Here is a 19,494-nt window from a genome sequence, read left to right as displayed (position 1 = left end):
TCGATTCAGCTACATGACGTGTGCTCAGGAGCCACATAGGACTAGTGGCTTTAACCCTTATCTAGTCTCCTTGTCAGCAGCACTTCCCCAGGAGGAAGTCTGAGTTGCCTGAGTCTTCCAGGGTGGTGTGTGTGTGTGTGGCATGGGAGCACAGCAATGGACTGAGGACCAGCCCCTGAGGCAGGTGAAGACCCGCCTCTAGACCAGAACAGCTCATCTCTTTCATCCCACCCCTCTCCACCCTGAGCCCAGACCCCCGGTAGGCCAGGCCCCCCTCCCTCTGAGGCAGCCTCTGCTGTGCTGTGCTGGGGAGGAGAAGGCAGGATAAGGTGGGGTCAGCTGCAGCCTACACTTTCAGCTTGGCTAGTCCAGTGCAATGCCAGCACTGAAGTCTTAAAATGAGACTTTTTTTCCTTGTTGCAGAGAACATGTCACCAATGCCCACTCTCGAAGCCATTTACAAAAGCAGGGGCACCAGGCAAACAGCATTGCATCCTTCTCCAACGGACCCCCTTCTTGCCACATTTCCAGTTCTTGGACAGACAGGCAGATATGATTCAAGTCCCCAGATACCCAGAACTGGATCTTCTGGCTTTAATAACCTAGATAGGGCTGAGGAAATTTTACTTTAGACTCAGATTATCCAGAAAATGACCTCAATTGTCGGTACAGTTCTCTGGAGGTGCCCCTTGTGGGTCTGGTCAGGGAGGTGAGGGCAGTAATTTGGGTCTGGCGTGGTTATGGGCAGGTAGGAAGCTGGCAGTTACAGGGCTGCTAGTGGGGTAGATGAACACACACACACAAACACACACACACATACACACACACACCCCTTCCCCCAGTGGGAAGAAAGATATTCCCACCACACTAGGCTGTCTCATGGGAGGAAGAGGTAAGGAAGCCCCAACAATTGGGCAGGGGAAGAGTGAGCCTCGGCCCCGGCTCTTTCCAGTGTCATAGACACAGTGCCAGTCTTGGCCCCATCTTAATCCCCTCTCCCCCCATCAGACAGACAGCTCCTCAGCCTCCACCAGCCTCTAACCCTGCAACAGCATGAGGCGTCAGATGGATTTCCTTCCCAACCACGCTAGCTAGCCCCACCTCACAGACCTCTGGTCACCCAGCCCAGCACCTTCAGCTACTTTCAGATTTTCATAGGAAGGCAGCCAGTCCCCGGAGTCCCGTTCTCTGCCCCCGATTCTGAAATCTGGCCAAGGAGAGGGGGCACACAGAGTCCATTCCAGAACTCTCTCCCAACTATGGTCCTATTTTAGGGAACAGAAGCAAGCGGACTTACCACTAATGAGGCTGGAGGCCAAGGGAGCGAGTGGCTGGCGTCTACAGAGAGGTCTGTGGCCTCTGGGAAGCCACAGGAACTCACCAGATCCCAGCCCGACATCAAAGATGACCCTGCAGGGGTCATGCGGGCACTGCTCTGTGGGCCGTGGGGCCAGCACATGCCTGCACTAAATGGTTCTCCCGTGTGCAGCAAGAGTCACACATGTTAGTTCCCTACCCCACCTCAACACACAGATGCAAGGGCCACAGGTCTGGACGCTGGGGATCTGTGTTCTCCAGGGAGTCGGAGCCTAGAATGTAGGACACTGCCCAGGACCTCTGGGCTGGGAAGGCCTCTTCTCTAACACTGCTGCTGGCATCTTGGCAGTATCTTAGGGAGCCCATCAGTGAGGGGAGGAGGGTGGTCTGCTTGCTGATACCAAAAAGGCCTCAGGCCCATAATCCACTCTGAACCATCAAGTGACACAGGACTCCCAGTCCCTCCTATAGGTGCAGTGCCCCGGGTCTTCAAGCATTTCCAGGGCCCACAAAGACATCTGGTTCCTTAAAAATCATAATTGCCTCTGAAATATAAATGCTACAAAACTAAAATTAATAAATACTTAACTAAATAACTCCCAAATATCATCCTATGTCAGTTAGCAATAATTGTTATGTTTCTGAAGGATGGGGGTGCATTTTAGTATGGCTGATATGACAGTAGAACCTCTTAAAAGTGAGACTGCCTCTGGTCCACCCTCAGGCTAAAGGCTGCCCTCCTGTGGCTTCCTTTCCCTACCAGGCTGCCCTTCATGTCCGTTTGGTCTGATTGCACAGGATGTAAATGTTGGAGAGGACATGCGACACTCCTGTACTTCCCGGTGATTCTGTCCCTTGGCTGGAAGTCTGTCCAGTGAGTCCGGAACCCCTGCTGGTTAGCAGGAGACCCAGGTAGGGCTTTCCTTCCCCAGACTTAACAGGACCATGTCCTGAGACAGTCTGACCTCGGCCTTGAAGCTGGGCTGTCCAGGCAGGGCCTGAGGTCAAAGTCAAGAGAGAAAACAGTCTCACAATGACTTCTATGAATGGGGCCTTCTTGTATCCTTTTCTCTAACCTACCCTCTCTACAAGGGTATCCCATCTTGGTGGTGAGCAGGAAGAACCAAGAAATTGGGGGCTGGGATGCGGAGGACTAACCTTGAGGGAGTCTGTAGCCTGAGAAAAAGTGCTAAAGGTGTTTAATGGGGACTTGGGGGCCCCCAGCACCCTAGCTTGAGCACATGGAACCAAATCTGCTGTGATGGTTCACACCTAGGCATTTATTCCTGCATTCTTCAAACCTACACCAACACCTATCGTGTGCTCAGCCCCGTGCGATACACTAGGACTACAGACAGCAATGAGACATGGCGTCTATAATCTTCCATGCGTGGAAGGTAGAGGGAGATGTGTCAGACAGGATGGAATGTTAGTGAGTGTGTGTCCACCTGATTTGAGGAAGCTGGGAAGTTACTCCCAGTCCACCTTCAGTACTTCCTCCATCATAACCTAAAATCTTACCACTGGGGAGTCAAGCTTTTGGGTGAAGAAAGTGAGTTTCTCTTTAAATACAAGTAAACTTGAAAGGATCGATCTGTTATCAGTCTTATATACCTAAGTATAAGTTAGTCCTTTAATCTTTCTGTCTCAGAAATTTTCCTTGGGAGCCCTGAGGCCCAGATCCTGTCCTGCTTTGTGAGTGATCCTGTCCTGCTTTCTCATCCATCTCCATGATGAGACTCTAAGGTCCTGAGGCTGGCAGAGGCCAGGGCTCTCAGCTCCGGGCATGGGGCTGGACACATAGCAGGTTGAATGAATGGATGGGTGTCTGAAGGGAAGGAGCTCTAGGGAAGGTAGAAGTGGTGAGTGGACAGAGAGTTCATGCTGAGGCCTGGTTTTCCCAAGTCAGGGGCAGTTTCCTACCCCCGGCCTCCCAAAACACACACACACACACACACACACACACACACACACACACACACACACACACACAGAGTCTTGGCAGAGCTTCCTCCTTCGCAAACCTGGCTCCAACGACAGTCCCTCTGGGACACCTCTCCCACAGGGGTAGCATAGTCTGGAAGCTGAACAGGAGAGGGAGAGAAAACACTGGGAGGATTGCTTCAGAGACCAAGGTCCTACTTTTCCTGGGTGAGTCTGATTTCAAATACTCTGTCCAGTGCTTTTGTACAGTGGTCCCCTAAGTATACTTGTTAGACTATCAGTGGGGATGGGTGCCCCTTTTCCAGGCTCACAAATCCATGTGGAGGAAGTGGATTAGCATATCTCCCCTGCCCTGGCCCCCCATCTCTGGTCAGTGTGGGAAGAGGCTGACTGAGAGTAGGTTCTGGCTAGAGCTCCGTGACCTTGGGCACCTCAGCCCCCTCTTGGGGTTTTCTTCTCAGTAAAAGAAGGGTCTGGACTGAAGTCACACACTCCTCATACTTGATGGCTTTTCCCACCCTGGATATGGAGCCTCTTGGAGCCTGAAGTGTAGGGTTTCTGCCTCACTACACAGTTCCCAGCAGGCAAAGAGCCCTGGGAGTTGGGGGCGGGGGCTCTCCGGCCTTCCCTTTCCAGCTGGGAGATGTCTGGCCCCTCAAGTTCAGGCTGGATCTCCCTCCTCAGGCCTGCAGTTCTCTCCGCCCCATTCCCTGCTCCTCTGTGACAAATTGGTTCCCCTGCCCCTCACCTGGCCCCATCCATCTTGCACACCCTTTGCTCCCTCATCCTGCCTCTCCCCACTCCCAGGGACTGGAAAGCTTGGTCCTGGGAGGCTGCTCAAGTTAGCTACACTCCACAGTTTCTCTGCTCCCCCACCCCCATCACACAGTCCTAAAAACAAAGGAATGTTCTGGAGTTTGGGAAGGATGCCCCTCACCCCCAGGAGGGAGGAAGGGGAGGAGGCAGCCTTGTCCTGTCAGTGTCTGAGCTCTAAATAGAACAGAGGGGCTGGACTGGGGGAATGAAAATAAACAGCCCCTCTGAGCAGCCTCTTCCTAGCAGTTACCGGATTTTCCTTCTGGTTCCTCAGCCCAGGGCCATTTCCCTCCTTCCTCCTCCCCTGCTCTCTGTCTGGTCCTAGGGAGACAGAGGGCAGTCTCTCTCTCAGGGTGATGGGGGAGTGAGAGGTCCTGGTTCAGGCTGTGTGGCATTGGGGAACTTGCCTCCCCTCTCTGGACTTTGGTGAGGAGAGCCCACCGAATGTAAGGCCAGGGATCAACTCAGAGGTGGCTGGAACTTTTTCTCCCTCAGGAAAGGGTTCTTATCCCAATGACTCCCATGTGGCATAAACTTAGAAACACTCTCTCCCTTTAAAAACATGACCCCAAATTTAAGGGTCAATTTCTGGTTAGGTTCAAATTACACTGGTTTGCCTGTGCCTTTGGGGAAATTCTCGGACTCACCCCCAGGTCTCGGGATTGCCTGTACCTCCGAACCTCAACACAAAGGGATGATCCATGCTAGCCAGCAGGAAGAGACTTCTTTGGGGATCAGGAGTGGCTGGGTTCAAGAATAATTCAGGCCAAATAACCCATTCTGGGTCCTGGACCCACTGGGGTGCTGAATTATAGGTGTTGTCTTTGGAGCTCAGTGCTATGGCCTCTCCAGTATCTTTGGTGCAATGAGGACTCAACCAGTGAACCCCAGCGGCCTCTGTTCTCTTCTAGTACTCCCCCTGAGATGGGACCCTGGACCCTGACTTCTTGCACTAGATGAAGTGCAAGGGCAGGGCTTCCCAAGACCTCCAGGAAGTGGCCGGCAGCCTCCAGCCCCTGCAGCAGGTAGGTGGGAAGAGTCAGGGAGGGGCTTGGACTTCTTCTGGGCTCCTCACTTCAGTCAGGTGGAGTCAGGGACCCCACCTTGGGTGCTGCAGCTGAGACTTTGCACCATCAGAAGGTAAGGGAATGTGTTGGAGTCTGCTGCCTCCTCCCACCTCTGCTTCTTCCCTCTTTCCTTCTTTCTCTTCTCTCTCTCCCCCTCCCCCCTCCTCCCCTCACAAAAGCTCTCTGTACACAGCCACTTCCTTTGGCTGCTGTCTCTGAGCCCAGACCTTATGAGAACCATATGGGGGAAAGAGGCTGGAAGAGTAGGGGGTGGGGAAGCCAGCATCTTTCCACTCCCCTTAGGCTATGTGCATGGCAGTTGGCACACTTTGCCCCAAACTCCCCTAACTAACTGGATCCTGGTGACTGGAGTGAGGGGAGCTGAGGAGAGGGCCCAGTCCAGAGCTGGGGGTCCAGAGGGAGATCTGTGCTGAAGAACCACTTCCCTGACACTGGGCTGTGAAGGGCACTCCCCTCCCCTCATGGTATTTCTGAAGACTTCCAAATTCACAGCAAAAGGACCCAGCTACTGCTAGGCACATCTGCGTGGCAAATGCCCCTTCTCCCCTATGTGGGCAGCCTATCTGGTGTGCAACCCCTCATGAACAGGGAGGCTGACTGGATGAGGGTTTGTTGGCTCTGGGAGAATCCGGAATGACCTGTCCCATTTCTGTCCCCCTCCCCACCCAGCCTAGGAATGTTCCCAGGTCAAAAGGGCCTGGGTCCTACTGGGAAGGAACAGTTTTTTAAAGCAGCTTTTGTGTTCATTAGGTCCCAAGTCCAGCCACGTGAACAGTGAGTCCCTTCCTTGACAGGAAGACTAAGAGAACCTGACCAGGTAATCCTGAGGCTGGCATGGCTAGCTGGGTGACTATTAGCCAGACCTCAGACTTCTCCTTGCTCAGCTGTAAGATGTGGGTGCACGCACGGGCTGGACTTGCTGACCTCTCTGATCTCTAAGGCCCTTTTCAGTGCTCACCGTCTAGGAGTCTATGGCTCTGGCTGGTATCCTCTGAGGGGCTGCTCAGATGTCCTGGGAAGTCCTCCTAGGAGATTTCCTTCTGGAGTTATCTATCATAGTTCTTCCCTGGAATTTCTTATAATGCCCCCTCCCCCTCACTCTAACTGCCAGATCTGAGAACCAAAGGGCAGGCCAATCAGCTGCTGCCCAGGGGTGGGTGGGGGGCTCACTTTGGTCTTCATCTCCCTTCCACACCCAGGTTCTCCCTGTAATGAGCCACCCCCACGAAACCTTCCTCCCCAAAGGACAGGAGCATAAGTGCCCACAGCTGTCGTTCAGACTGGGCCATGAGACTGGGGGGTAGGGGGTGGGGTGGGACAGATGGATCAGGAAGGAAGCCAAGAGTACTGCTTTCCTGGAAAACTGCAGATGAAAATCCATTAGAGGGAGAAAAAAATAAAAGCAAAGGGTGTGTGTGGGGGGACACGCAGTCTACAAAAACAGAAGGCAGAAGTTGAGATAACACGGTGGAGGTGGAAGGGTTTTTGGTGAGATAAATAGGACTGCTCACGGAAATGCCTTTGAGCTGCTTGGAGGCCTTCTCTGAGCAGAGGCTCCTTGTAGACAGGCACTTATCTAACCTTTCTCTGCCTGAACAGTCCCGGCACTCAGTGCCTGCCGGGTTTCCCAAAGGGGAGTTCCAGGGGGGTTTGTGAAGGGGACTGGGATCTGGTGGTGGGCCACTCTGCAGAAAAGCAAGGCAGGAGGAGGGAGGATAAAGCCACAAACTGCTGGCTAAAGTCCTGTTGTGTATACCAGGTGACAGGCAAAAAGGTGAAAGGAGACATTTATGTGGAAAAAGAAAAAGAGTAAAGAGGAGGAGTTTGGGTGGGTGTGGAGGTCTTCAAGCTCTTAGTCTCTTGCACTGCTGCCAGGCTGAGGCAGCAGCCCTTCCAGGCCTCTCTTCCTTCTTCCCTCAAGATGCAAGCTGGGGTAGGACTGGGTGTGCTGGACGCACTGAGACCCAATTAGAGAATCCTTGTCGGGCTTCTGCTAAATAACTTGGGTTTTTTTTTTTCCTTTAGAAGCCAGTTTTTTTGGGCGGTATTGGGGACAGTAATCAGGATCAGGATTATGTGGAGTCTGGGGAGGTGGGGAGCCTAGGAAATATGTCTGCAACTGGGCTTCAGTCACATTCCAGGCTGATGGGCCAGTGGGCTCTCAGGGCTTCTCTGGCCTGTCCTGTCTGTTGCTCCTGTGGGGATGTCCAGCCAGGCTCAGGGGCTGTTCCCTTGGAAGGTGTCTTAAGCCAGCTAGGTCAGCAGCCTGGGACAAAAGGGGAGGCCCTTTCTCCAGGGATGGTTTGGGATGGGAAGGTGAGCTAGCAGTCATGTTTGCTGCCACCCTGTCATAACATATTCTTACCCAGAGTTGGCCCTGCTCTCTCCTTGGAGTGGCGTTGATGGGAATTAGGCATGGCTGGAAAGGATTAGTTGCCAAATCATTCTAAGATGTACTGCAAAAGCACCTTTTAATGTCTTACCTACTTCTTTCTGCCTTCAGTATGTTAGGATTCCCTAATCTCAGCAAATAGACATACAGACACAGCATCCCACTGGTGTGTGAGCAAAGTCGGAAGATCCAGAACACACACACAACCCTCTCAGAACTGAATTATCATGGCCCAGTGGGGAATCACACAGACACCGGCCTAGCTATTCCACACAGCAAGCATTTTTCTCCTCCAGAACTGAGTGGGCTAGGAATGCCAGGCCTGTCTGGACCTTTCGACACCAGTGAGCACTCAGAGGGACCTGGAATGAGCAGCCACATCTGCCTTCTCAGGCCATGACCATTGCCCCCAGCTGCTGAGAGGTTGGAGAGAGCAGACATACAGCCTTCACCCCACTAATGCACACGTGAGTACACACACACACACGCACACACACGCACACGCACACGCACACGCGCGCGCGCGCGCGCGCGCGCGCGCGGCTGGGGCAAATGCAGGCCAGGCGGCCAACGTCAGAGGCTGACCAGTCGTGTCCTGTCAGGAAGCGGGCAGCCTCTGAACTCACCCAACCAGAGGCGTTACTGTATTGTTCTGGACACAATCCTACAGACTGTGAGCCAGCCCCGACTCGGGCAAGGGGCGGTGGGGAAACGGCTGCCACTGGGGTCAGCAGGACAAGGAAGGGGAAGCGGCTTGCAGGCTGGATCCAGGACCGGAAAGGAAGGGGCCGCCGCGAGGGCCTGACCCTCCACTCCACAGCATGCGTGGAGCTCCGAGCACGTGGTCAGCGCAGGAAATCGCTACCGTGGGGAGGGGTCGCCAACTCTCCTACAGTGGCGGGGACTTCAGACCTCCATCGAGGAGGCTTGGGGTTGGGTTGCGGCGCAATGAGCTGCGCTCATAACCAGCAAAGTGAGAGCTTCGTAAGGCCCTAGCTGGGAGGCAGTCGCCTTCTCCTTAGTCAGGTTTCTTTCTTAGCAATCTTGGCGCAAAAAAAAGTCAATCGAGAAACAGCCAACGCTCGTGTCATTTCCAGGGGAGGGAAAGAAGAGGGAAGGATGCAGGACCCAGAGCAAAGCTCACTTCCCAGGTGCGCGCGACAGGAGAGGGGTCCAACAGGAATTGGGAGGCCGGGGTTTCATTCAGACCAGAAGCGCCTGCGCCCCAAGGACAGACTTTTCCCAACCTCCCCTTCCGCCGCCCCTAAGGAGACCGGCTGCAAACGCCCCTGCCAGGCTCAGGGAGCGAATGGGGCGCCCCCCACTGGAGGAGGGCCCGCCGGGCGAACCCCGGAGACTCCTCCAGTTCCGCCAGAGACGCGTCAGCGGTGCTGACAACGCGGGTATGTGCTGGGCCGCAGGCGTCGATCTTTCCGGAGCCTTCCCCCATCCCATCCACTACAGGTCCCCGAAGTCCTCACCACAAGCACAGTCTGGAAACTCAAGGGGAGTGGGCGTCCCGTCAGCGCTCATCCCCCTTCACCTGTGCAGGTGAGTGGGCGCCCGCGGTGCCTCTCTCTGGGGCGTACCCACTGCCTCCAAGCCCCTTCCTCCCTCCATATCCCTGGAGCCCTAATCTCTCCCTGAGTTCTCCAAGTCTCCCTTCTCGGCGCCTGGGCTCAGGCCTGTCCCAGAGTCTCTGAAGTGGTGGCGTCGTCCCAGTCCCCCTCTTCCCGCCCCTCCCATCTTGTCTCCATTCCTCCTGGCTCGGGTCGGGCCCTCGGAGTAGGGTACTCACAGGGTAACGGTGCCGTTAGGCAGGAGGCTAGGCTCGGGAAGCTCCGGGAGGTCCCCGCCGCCGCACACAACCCTCCTGCGCGCGGGGTTGGGGGCGCCGCCGCTCAGCCCCTTGGGCCGCTCCCCAGAGCACTTGCAGCTGCGGATAGGGACTGGGCAGCCCGGCGCACCCCAAGTCTCGGGCGCCAGGAGCAGTAGCCACGGCAGCAGCGATAGCAGCAGGCGAGCGGGCATCCCCCGCATCCTGCGTCCCCCGGCGCCCATCAGCCCATCGCCCCGCGGGGACCGACAGTGTCAGGGCCCGTCTGCTCGCGGGCCGGAGGGACCCAGGCGTGCGGGAGGCGTACTCAGCAGGAGCCCGGGGCGCCCGAGGGCGGGGCGGGGGGCCCTGGGCGGAGGCAAGCCCCGGGGTCCCCGCCGCCGCACCCTGGGGGCATGTCCGGGGAGCGCCCTGGCGGGGAAGACGCGGCGCGGCTGTCAGCGCAGCGCGGGCGGCCCTCCGCGGCGCGGCCCGAGTTTCTGAGCGGGACTCCGGGGCTGGTGGAAGCTGGGCTCCTCTGTGTCGCCTGCTCGCTCAGAGCTGGGCTGGGACCTAGCGGATCGCGCCGGGCTCCTGCTGCCGCCGCTGCTGCCGCCGCTCCGTGCCATGGATGGAGGCAACTAGGCACGGCGCCGCTCTCGCCGCCGCCGGTCTCCGCCCGCCCTCCCGAGGGGGCGCCCTCCCCTCGCCAGCTTGTCCGTCCGCGAGGCCCTAGCGCCTCCCGAAGCGCAGCCAGGCCTCTGCCTTCACTCTCACGAGAGCTGGCCAGCGGGCTCGAGGCCCCTCGAGTCCCCTGCACCCGCCCTGAACCGAGCCTCCTTCTTCCTCCCTCCCCTCTTACCCGAGCCAGGACTCTTCTTCTCCATAACCCATCTCAGACCGTCAAGCCCACAGCCATTACTTTCCACAAAACCTTCCCTCCCTCATGCTCATCCAGTCTGCACCCTGATGCTTCTGGGACTTCCATTGACCTGCAGGCTTGACCAGAGTTGTCTGGTGTTCCATGTTTTGGATTGAACTTTGTTTGCCGCTCTGGGTTTACTGAGACTCGGCTTCCCTTAACCCCTGACCCGATGGGCCAGTCTGGAAGCCTGCTCTCATTCTTACAGCACTGCCCTAAGCCCTGCAGTAGACGAGTCGGAGACTACGGAGGCCCAGACGCTCCTCTACTGCAGCGACCTTGCCCAGCGGGGGGTGCATGTCAATTGGCCAAGGTGGGGGCAAAGGCCAGGGCAGACAGGCTAGATCTGGCCTACTACATTTTCCAAATCCCAGTGTGTGTGGTGGGGGCGCGGGGGCAGTGGGAATGAGGGAACCCAAGAAGAGGAAAAGCAGAGATCTAGGGTGGGTGGTGGGTGGAAAGAGCACTGCACTGTGAATCAGAAGAGCCCCATTCTCGACTGCTCTGTGTGACTTTGGATACAGCCTCTAACCTTCTGAGGTATCTAACCTCTGGGGTCAGAATAGGGCCGTGCCTGCCCTAGTTTATGAGTGTAAGTTGTGGCATGAGAGTGAGTGAGAGAGGGGGCACTGGGTTTCCAGAGGCAGAGGACTGGTGGCTTTGGGCAGGGTCTGACCTTGACAATTGGGGCTGGAGCTGGAAATCACCTGTGGGTCTTTGATAGACTGTAATGCAAGCCGGGAATGGGCTGGAGACAAGGGAAAGAGAAGTATAGTCCAGCGGGTCTGCTTCCTCAATTTCCCCACAGAAGCTGACTTTTCTGCCACTTAATAGAGCCTTGCTGCTGAGGGATAGGCAGCCCAGGTTGGGAGATCCCTGGACAGGACTCCTGTTCCCCGTCCTTCACTGTGCCACCAAAGTGGTTGCTACAGTGACCACCAGCTTCTTTCTGTGTTCTTGGCTCTGCTGGTATGTGTGACACCTTTTCCAGGACAATGGTATTTCAGGCAGTCTCCCACCCCCCTTTACGGGGAAGCAGCTTCTCTCCCTTGCCCGTTGGCGGCAGACACGGGGGCCCAGACACTGGCTTCTTCACTTTCCCTCTCTGGCTCCACAAGTCTCTCCCAGTTGCAGGCTCTGGTTCCTTCAACTTCCAAAGATAAATAAATAGTGATTGCAAATGGAGGAAGAGAGAAGGGCAATGGACTTTCCCAGCAGGAGCCCTCCGCAGGCGGCAAGCAGGCTGAGGCTGCATTCCTCAGGAAGGGTGAGAATGGAGCCCAGTCACAGAACCTAGGCCCAGAGGCAGGGTCTGCCTTCCAACCCTCCTGTTCCCAGGAGAGGAAAACTTCTCAGAGAAGAGAAAGAGGAGACCTCTAGCCTGGGTGGCACAGCTTTTCTGTCATTTCTTTTAGTTAAATGAAGACATTCAAAGTCTGGAAAGGAATTCCCACTCTGTAACACCCACTCTCTGAGGCTGAATAGAGGCCAAATGACATTTAATGAGGTAATGATTTCCCACAGGTGGAAACGAGGTACTTGGTGAAGACATTTACAAAACCGCTTACCTATCCCATTGGTCATCACGTTTGGCTTCTATATCCACCCAAGGAGGTGAATGGGGCTGGGGTTACTTTCCCATTTTGCAAGCGTGGATGAGGAAACCGAATCACTGAGCAATAAAGAGCCAGGGATGTAAACTTACCCTCTGATTCTTTTTAATTAAGTGTTCTTTTCTCCGAGCCACTCAAAGCTTTTCCAATAGGAAGCTTCCTCAGAGGTGCAGGGTGGAGTAAATAATCCTCTGTCCTCAGAGGTGCAGGGTGAAGTAAATAAGTGGCCTACCTACATGAGAATCTTTTTCTTTTGAGGTTTGTTTGAGATAGAAGGATGAGTCAAACTTAGTTCCCAACCTCAGGAAATCTGGCTAGGGAGCTTGTCCAATTAAGTGTACCCTGATAATGTGTGATAGATAAGCTCTTGAATGGGGTAGGAATAAGGCACGTGATGATAGGGACAAGGCTGAATTAGTCCTAACTGAAGCAAGGGAGTGGGGCTTACCACAACTTTTTGTCCAATCTAGGGCTGAAGTGTAACCCATTTGACTCTTTTAGACCATAATTATTCCCTTAAGGGTCTGGGGGCTTACATCTGCTACGCCTCTTTCAAAAAAGTTTGCGTTGGAACATGGCCACGTGCTCCTTGTGGACAGTTGGGTGGCAGTGCAGCGCCTCTTGACCTCAAGTGCTAGGCTGGTGGCACAGGATGTCTGCATCCTTTCAAGCACCGCCACCCAGAGAACTGCCGGGGAGGACTGCTGTGCTGGGACCCTTCTTGTGAGCTTGGGCTGTCTCCTACAGAAAGAGCCTTAAAGCTAAAAGCTGTTAAACTAGAGAAGGAAGTAGAGCATTCAACAGTGAGACACCGGAGTGCTGCAGTTGGTGGTGAAAACCTAAGAAAGCGAACCTAGGCTGGGGAGGAGGGTTACCACTTTGTGAGGGGTGTAAAGGTCTAACTATCACATTGTTTTGTATACCTGAAACTAATAAAAAAAAAAAAAGGAAAAAAAGGAAAAGAAAAGAAAGCAAACCCAGAGATATGTAGAAGATGCCAAGATATTTGGAATTCAGAGTTTCTGTGAGGACGTGGTAGAGGCAGCAGACATTTTGGAGAAGACGACAGAGTACATTTCTGAAGAAAGGGGGGCTGGCGACCAGAAGCTCACTCTGGAGAATATCTTCTGAGGGTTGTCACTTTTAGAGAGCTGAAAAGTGTGTTTGCCAAGGCTGGCCTGGAGAAGATGGCACCCACTGGTGACAAATACAACCCTCGTGAGCATGAACTCATCTGTCATGTGCCACCTGGCGCTGGGGCGCAGCCTGGCACTGTGGCATTAATAAGGCAAGATGGCTACAGCTTCATGGCCACAGTTAGACTTGTCGGGGTGAAAGTGGCAGTGGAGTCTCAGAGAAGACTACAAAGGCCCATGAAGAGCTGAATGTTCTTCCAGAGTACAGTCACCTGTGTTTCCTTTATTTATTAAACTAGGTTTATATTGTACATGAGGTATTTCATGTGACCTGTCTTGGATTTAATCATATTTGGCTTTATTTCTAAGATACTCTCTTGATTTAATGTGACATGTTTGGTCTCATCAAGTCTTGCCATTGGGCATTCGAACAATATGACAAGGGTTCCTATGGTCTTTATCAATATATGTTTAAGAAAATTATTTTTAAGTTACTACTCTGACGATGCTGAATCCAAAAATCTTTTTGAAAGGTGAAAATGAGTATAGAGTGTATGTTTATGTATTTTCAACTACTTGTTTCTTTCTAATAGTCCCTATAACAGGAATTTATAGGATCTTGTATTTGGTGGGAAAAGGATTGGTTCAACATTTGGGTACTTAGATGATAAAGCTTTATAGTTGTATGAAAAAAAAGTTTGCCTTTGCCTGGTGCTAACTGCCAGTCATCGGCTCTCTTGCCCCCAGCTTCAATGCTGATCCATTCCCCCCATCAAGGAATGGCTGGGGCCTTCTACCCATGATAGACCAGGCCCCCCAGCAGCTAAGAATGGAAATAGGGTGATGGTTAGGGTGCTCTCCCCCTGAGGCCTGAGCAGACCAGAGATCCTGCAGGAGTACCTGCACAGAAGGAGGGTAACTAAAACCATGGAGTGCTGATCATGTGCCATGCCCTTGTTGACTGTGTGTTATAAGAATTAGCTCAGTTAGTTCTCACAACAGGGTGAGGATGATTGTTTTGACAGACAGGGAACTGGGTAGCAAAGAGGTACCTTAACAGTAACTTGGCCAAGGGCACACAGAGAGTAAGTAATAGAACCGAGATTTGAACCAGGCACTCTATTCCAGAGTCCAAATTTTTAATTGCTGTGCTTTATAATTTCTAGGGGAAAAGAAGGGCTCTCAACAACTCCCCCACAAGGTTTACTCCCCAGGAGGTTTCCTCATGTTGATTCCCTGGCCCCTCTCTGAGCTGAACCTTGAAAGATGTCTACTCCCAAACCTGAGCTGGCAGTAGAATCAGGACTCCCTCCTCTTATTTTTCTAATGGAGTCAAGGAAGACAGAAACTTTTCAAAGCAGCTTCACTACTAATCTAGAAGAAAGTGTGAGGTGGATATATGGAAGACTATAGACATATGGAGAATCTGAGCCGGCAGCCAACACTTCCCAGCTCCAGGCCTTGCTCTCCTCTCCCAGCTGTCCGAGGCCCCACCCTGGGTGATCACCTTTTGATTCTTAGATTTTCTACCCCCCTCTGTGCCTTGTTGCCTTTTCGATGCAGGATCTTAACACTGATCCAGGACAACAGTGGAAAAGACCATAGCCCATAATTGGATAGATAATGCAATTGTGACCTTTCTCCAGGGCTCCATTAGCTTACAAAGACAGTGGAGTCCCAAAACCTGTGACACCCCCACACACATCCCATTCTCCTGCTTCCCACCCCGATGGCTCTCCTGGGCAGTCCTCTGAGCTGTCTCCCTCTTCTCTGTCCTGTACCTCTCTGTGGGGACTGTGCTGAGCTGCCTGATCTGTTGGATCAATCATGTTAAGTATTCATAACAGAGACATGCTTGTGCCTTAACCAGAAGGAACGAATAAGAACCGTGGAAAGCTACCCAGATGAATATTTGGGGCTGCAAGGGCTTCCTTTTGGTGCTTAGTCCTACCACATATAAGGTACCTGTGTATAAGGTAGACACTCCCACAAGAAAGGGTTATAATCTCTATTAAATCTGACTCATCCTTTGAGTGAAATCTGCTCACATTCTCCCAGATGATGGAATAGCTCCTGAACTATGAGCACAGTGGCCAAGGACATGGACTCTGAAGATGGATTCAAATCCTGTCTCTCCATTTGACTGATCCTATGACTTTGAATAAGTCAGTTAATTTACCTAGGCCTCAGTTTTCTCATCTGTGAAATGGGGGATAAAAATAGTATTTACTTCAGAGGTTTGTTGTTAGGCATGGCCAGAGGAATGAGTCGCAGGAGACCAAAATTGGGTCGGTTAGAACTTATTTGGCATGTTTGAGCTGTGGGAAGTCAGGCTAGGAAAAACCATAACCTCTGAGCAAATAGGGGTATGGAGTTTTATGGGAGGAGGTAAACGAGGCTGTCCCCCCTTCAATGACAAAGGGTTTCAGGGCAGGACCAAGCCCTCCAGTTCCACACCCTGGCCCAGGTCGCCATCTGCACAGCCCAGGCCCGCCCAGGCCACCTGATCACAGGACCCTAGGAGATAAAACAAGACAGGATCAAGACAAGATGGCTTTTAAGATAAGGTTTCTGCTCCTGGACTACATATGGCTTAACAATTGTAATGATGATGTCAGTTATACGGAAATGATGTCTGTGTGGTGTGACACGGTGGATGAAAAAGGAGCCACAATCTAAATCTGACAAGCTCAGGGAGGCCAGCATGGCAGACCCTACAAACGCCACATAGGATGGTCGGAACATAAAAATTCCCAACTTTGGGGCAGCCAGATGCCTCAGTTGGTTAGAGTGCGAGCTCTCAATAAGGTTGCCGGTTCAATTCCCACATGGGATGGTGGGCTGCGCCCCCTGCAACTAAAGATTGAAAACAGTGACTGGACTTGGAGCTGAGCTGCGCCCTCCACAACTAGACTGAAGGACAACGACTTGGAGCTGATGGGCCCTGGAGAAACACCCTGTTCCGCAATATTCCCCAATAAAATTTATTAAAAAAATAAAAAACATTCCCAACTTAAACCTAGTCACCGCCTGTAGTCACTTCCTAGGCCTGTAGCTTCCTTGACAAAGGTCAGTCTTTACCTTAAGTGAGCCTGTCTATTGTCTTTTTGCTTCTAAGATAACATAAGTTTGAAATGTCAGAGTAATCTTCTTTTCCAGAACCCCCAGGGCACAACTGCTGCACCAGAGCAGAGACTACAGAACCCCTCATTTTTTATCTTATTCCTCGAATACCATGTCTATGTGCTGTAAAAGTCAAGTATCCTGTACCCACCAAAGTAAAAGAAGTATGTGTCTCTCCATTTCACTTTTTATCCAATCTCAGAGATTCCCCCACATTGCTCTCTCCCACACCCTTAATCTACCACCAATGATTTCATGTAACCCTATGTCTCCACTTTTGATTCTAATGTATAAAATAAACTGTGAAACTGCCATTCTCCACAGCATTTTTTCAATCCATTGAGATTGTGCTTTCCTACAATTGTCGTCAGTTTGGCTCAGATAAACTCAGAAAAATTCTTTATAGGTTTGGACATTTCTTATGTTGACATAATTTAAATGATGCCTGTGTGGTATGATACAAAAATATATTTGGTCTTTGTCCCTTGTTCTTGACGAAGAGCTCCTAAAAGCCTTGGAATTTCCTGAGTAATAGGAATATCTTTTGTTATCCCTAAGGAAACTCTTTGAGCATGCCTGAGTTTAGCTGCTGACGCGATTTAGGCGGTACTCTTAGATAACCTCAGGATGGGGCTGGTCACCAGAAAGATTAGAGGGTTGCCACTTTCAGCCCCACCTACCGACCTCCAGGAAAGGGGGGCAGGGTGCTGGAGGTTGCGCTTTATAAAACCTCTTGAACAATGAGATTCAGAGAGCTTCTGGGCTGAGGTCCACATCAAGGTGCTGGGAGGGTGGCACATCTGGAATGGGCAAGGAAGCTCCATGTCCCCTCTCCCCATACCTTGCCTATGCATTTCTTCCAGTTGGCTGTTACTGAGTGATATCCTTTATAATAAACAGCAAATGTAAGTTTTTTCCTGAGTTCTGTGAGCCATTGTAGGAAAAAAATGAAAGAAAAAAAATCAAAACTGAAGAGAGGGTTGTGGAAATCTCTGATTTGTAGCCAGTCAGAAATACTGGTAGCCTGTGACTTGCAACTGGCATCTGAAGTAGAGGCCGTCTTGTGGGATTAAGCCCTTCACCTGTGGAGTCTGCACTAACTCTGAGTTGTCAGTGTCAGAACTGAATTAAATTGTAGGACACCCAGTAGGTGGCAGAGAATTAGAGAATTGATTGGTGTCAGAGAACACCCCAGCCTGGCCCGTACAAGTTCTCAGTAAATGTTAACTAACCTGCTGCCCCCGGGGCTTGTTTCTATTTTTCTTATTGGTACCCACATAGTTTTGTCCTTGTATGTTATAGTTCACTCTTTACATATTTCACTCTTCCACTAGAATGTAACATCCCAGAAGAGGGACTCTTTTCTTTATTTCTATGATTCCCAGCTTATGTTAGTGCCCAACAAATAGAAGAGACATTTATTTAACTTGCTCAACAAAAGTTACTGAGGTCTTAGTCATTCATTTAAAGAACATTTATGAAGCATCTACTATGTATCAGATACTGTTTTGGGCACTGAAGATATAGCAATAAACCAAAAGGAAGTCTGTGGTTTCATGGAGCTAACATTATAACAGAGGGATCCAGATAATAGATAAATAAACAAATACATATAATCTAGTAGGTGGTATAAGATCAATGAAGCAAAATGAAGTAGGTTAAGGGAATGAAGAATGATGGGGGAGACCTCTGACAAGTTGATCTTTGAGCAGAATTCTGAAGGAATGAGAGATCAAGCCCCAAGTATTTTGGGGGAACAGAGCATTCCATGCAGAGGGAACAGCAAGTGGCAGCCAGATGGGAGAGCACTTGCTCTGTTCAGTCAAGGAAGAATTAGGGACTGGTGTGGTTGGAGTTCAGCATGCAAGAGGGAGAGACACCCTTCCCACTCCAACTTGTACTGAAGTGGGCGTGTGTGGGCAGGTGTGGCTCTCTGGTCTCCCTGACATAGGGCCCATGCTCATAAATCTGTTCCCATCACACCCCAAAGGAGGACTAAAGCAGCACCGAAGAGAACAGAAGAGGAGTAAAAGCCGTTTGGTGGAGAAAGTTGCAGGCATTATTCTGGGCTGGAGGATAGGTGGAGGATGAACCAGACAAGCCTGGAATATTTGGGATCATCTGGGCACTGAGCCCCGTGGGGGCTGGTGAGAATGAGGATCCGGCTCTCCTTTTGTAAGGCACGTGGCCAAGCCAAGGTTGAGGCAAACTTCAAACATTCCTCTACAGCAAAGCCTGCTTCTAGCCTCACCACTATTGACAAAAATTATTTTTATCTAAGCAATAAAGCATATGGTTAAAAAATGAAGTAGCATGGAAGAGCTTTGAATGAGAAGCAATGGTATCTCCCAATCCTGTGCCCCTGAAGCGGCTTTTCCCCTGTCCTGCTTTTAATTCTCTGTTCTTTGTCCAAGCAGCACTGATGAAGGCTTAGAACCTGGGAGAGCTTCTCTGTCTGGCAGTGGGTTTACACGTCCAGCCTTCAGGAGCTCCCCCTCCCAGCGGCTCTTTACAGATTTCCAATCCTGTTCTCTGGGTCATTGTCGCCTTCTCCAAACCGCTTGGCTCCTTCTCCACATCACTTGCCAGGCTTGGAGCATGTGGGAAGCCCCTTCAGTTATGGGAGCACCTCAGACTGATGCCCTAGTTAACACACACCCGAGGCTCATCAGCAGCCTGGCAGATTGGATTTCTGATGTGCTGGAAAAGTTTGTCTTTTTGTGGAACCCCAATTCTCTGCAGCAGCTGTCCTTTTAGTGCCTAGTGGGCCCATGGGTGGCTTCTGGGCCTGACCCTTTGGTGTGGTGTTTGTCTCTCTCTTTTCTCTGTGCTTCTTTTTCCTTTCCTCTCCTGCCCTGTTTGTGCGTCCTTCTCCCTCCTTCCCCTCCCACCCTCTCTCTGGAAGGTCAAGGTCAGACTTCTGTGCAGGAGGTCAGGCCCTATTACCTAAGACCTGCCAGGCTGCCTAGGGGCCCTGGAAGGCTGTGGTTGAGGAGGGGAGGCTGGGAGAAATGTAAGAGGAGCCCTCTCTCTGGGCTTCCCATCCTGGGGACATATTCAGGCAACTTGGCTGTATCACTGGAGTCTTGATGCCCAGGGTGTGTGAGCCAGAGTGTCCAGTTTTGGTTTCACTCTGGGCTGATTTTGCTGTTTTTATGTCCCAGTCCCTAGCTAGGTCTTTGTTTGAAAGCTATAGGGATAGGAAGGGAAGGCTTGGGTGACCATGCTGGGACTTTCCACCTCCCTATGTCAAGCCCATTATGTCAGCTGCATTCCGTGAGCGACCCACGAAGGAGCTTGTTGTGGGCACTCAGGGCTTTAGTTGCC

The 19,494-nt window shown here is 52.0% G+C and overlaps 1 protein-coding gene and 1 pseudogene across 3 annotated transcripts in view; one reads left to right on the top strand and one right to left on the bottom strand.

The window, feature by feature from the left end:
- ADGRA2 (adhesion G protein-coupled receptor A2) overlaps positions 1 to 10,050 on the bottom strand; it is a 34,837-nt gene extending 24,787 nt beyond the window's left edge. Inside the window, exon 1 of one of the 2 annotated variants that reach the window (XM_081046806.1) lies at positions 9,356 to 10,050. In XM_081046806.1, coding sequence (XP_080902932.1) covers positions 9,356 to 9,618 — 263 coding nt within the window. In that variant the 5' untranslated portion in view covers positions 9,619 to 10,050. The remainder of the gene's footprint in view (positions 1 to 9,355) is intronic. The other variant, XM_081046807.1, reaches the window with a different exon arrangement.
- On the top strand, positions 9,790 to 13,293 carry LOC308496880 (grpE protein homolog 2, mitochondrial-like; annotated as a pseudogene). Its single transcript has 4 exons — positions 9,790 to 9,995; positions 10,504 to 10,608; positions 12,430 to 12,732; positions 12,857 to 13,293. The product of its transcript is annotated as a grpE protein homolog 2, mitochondrial-like (transcript).
- Positions 13,294 to 19,494: the final 6,201 nt, after the last annotated feature.

Source organism: Rhinolophus hipposideros (genome assembly GCF_964194185.1).
Source record: "Rhinolophus hipposideros genome assembly, chromosome: 4".
Lineage (NCBI taxonomy): Eukaryota > Metazoa > Chordata > Mammalia > Chiroptera > Rhinolophidae > Rhinolophus > Rhinolophus hipposideros.
Note: the sequence above shows the minus strand (reverse complement) of the source record. Positions and strands in the feature narration are given on the sequence as shown.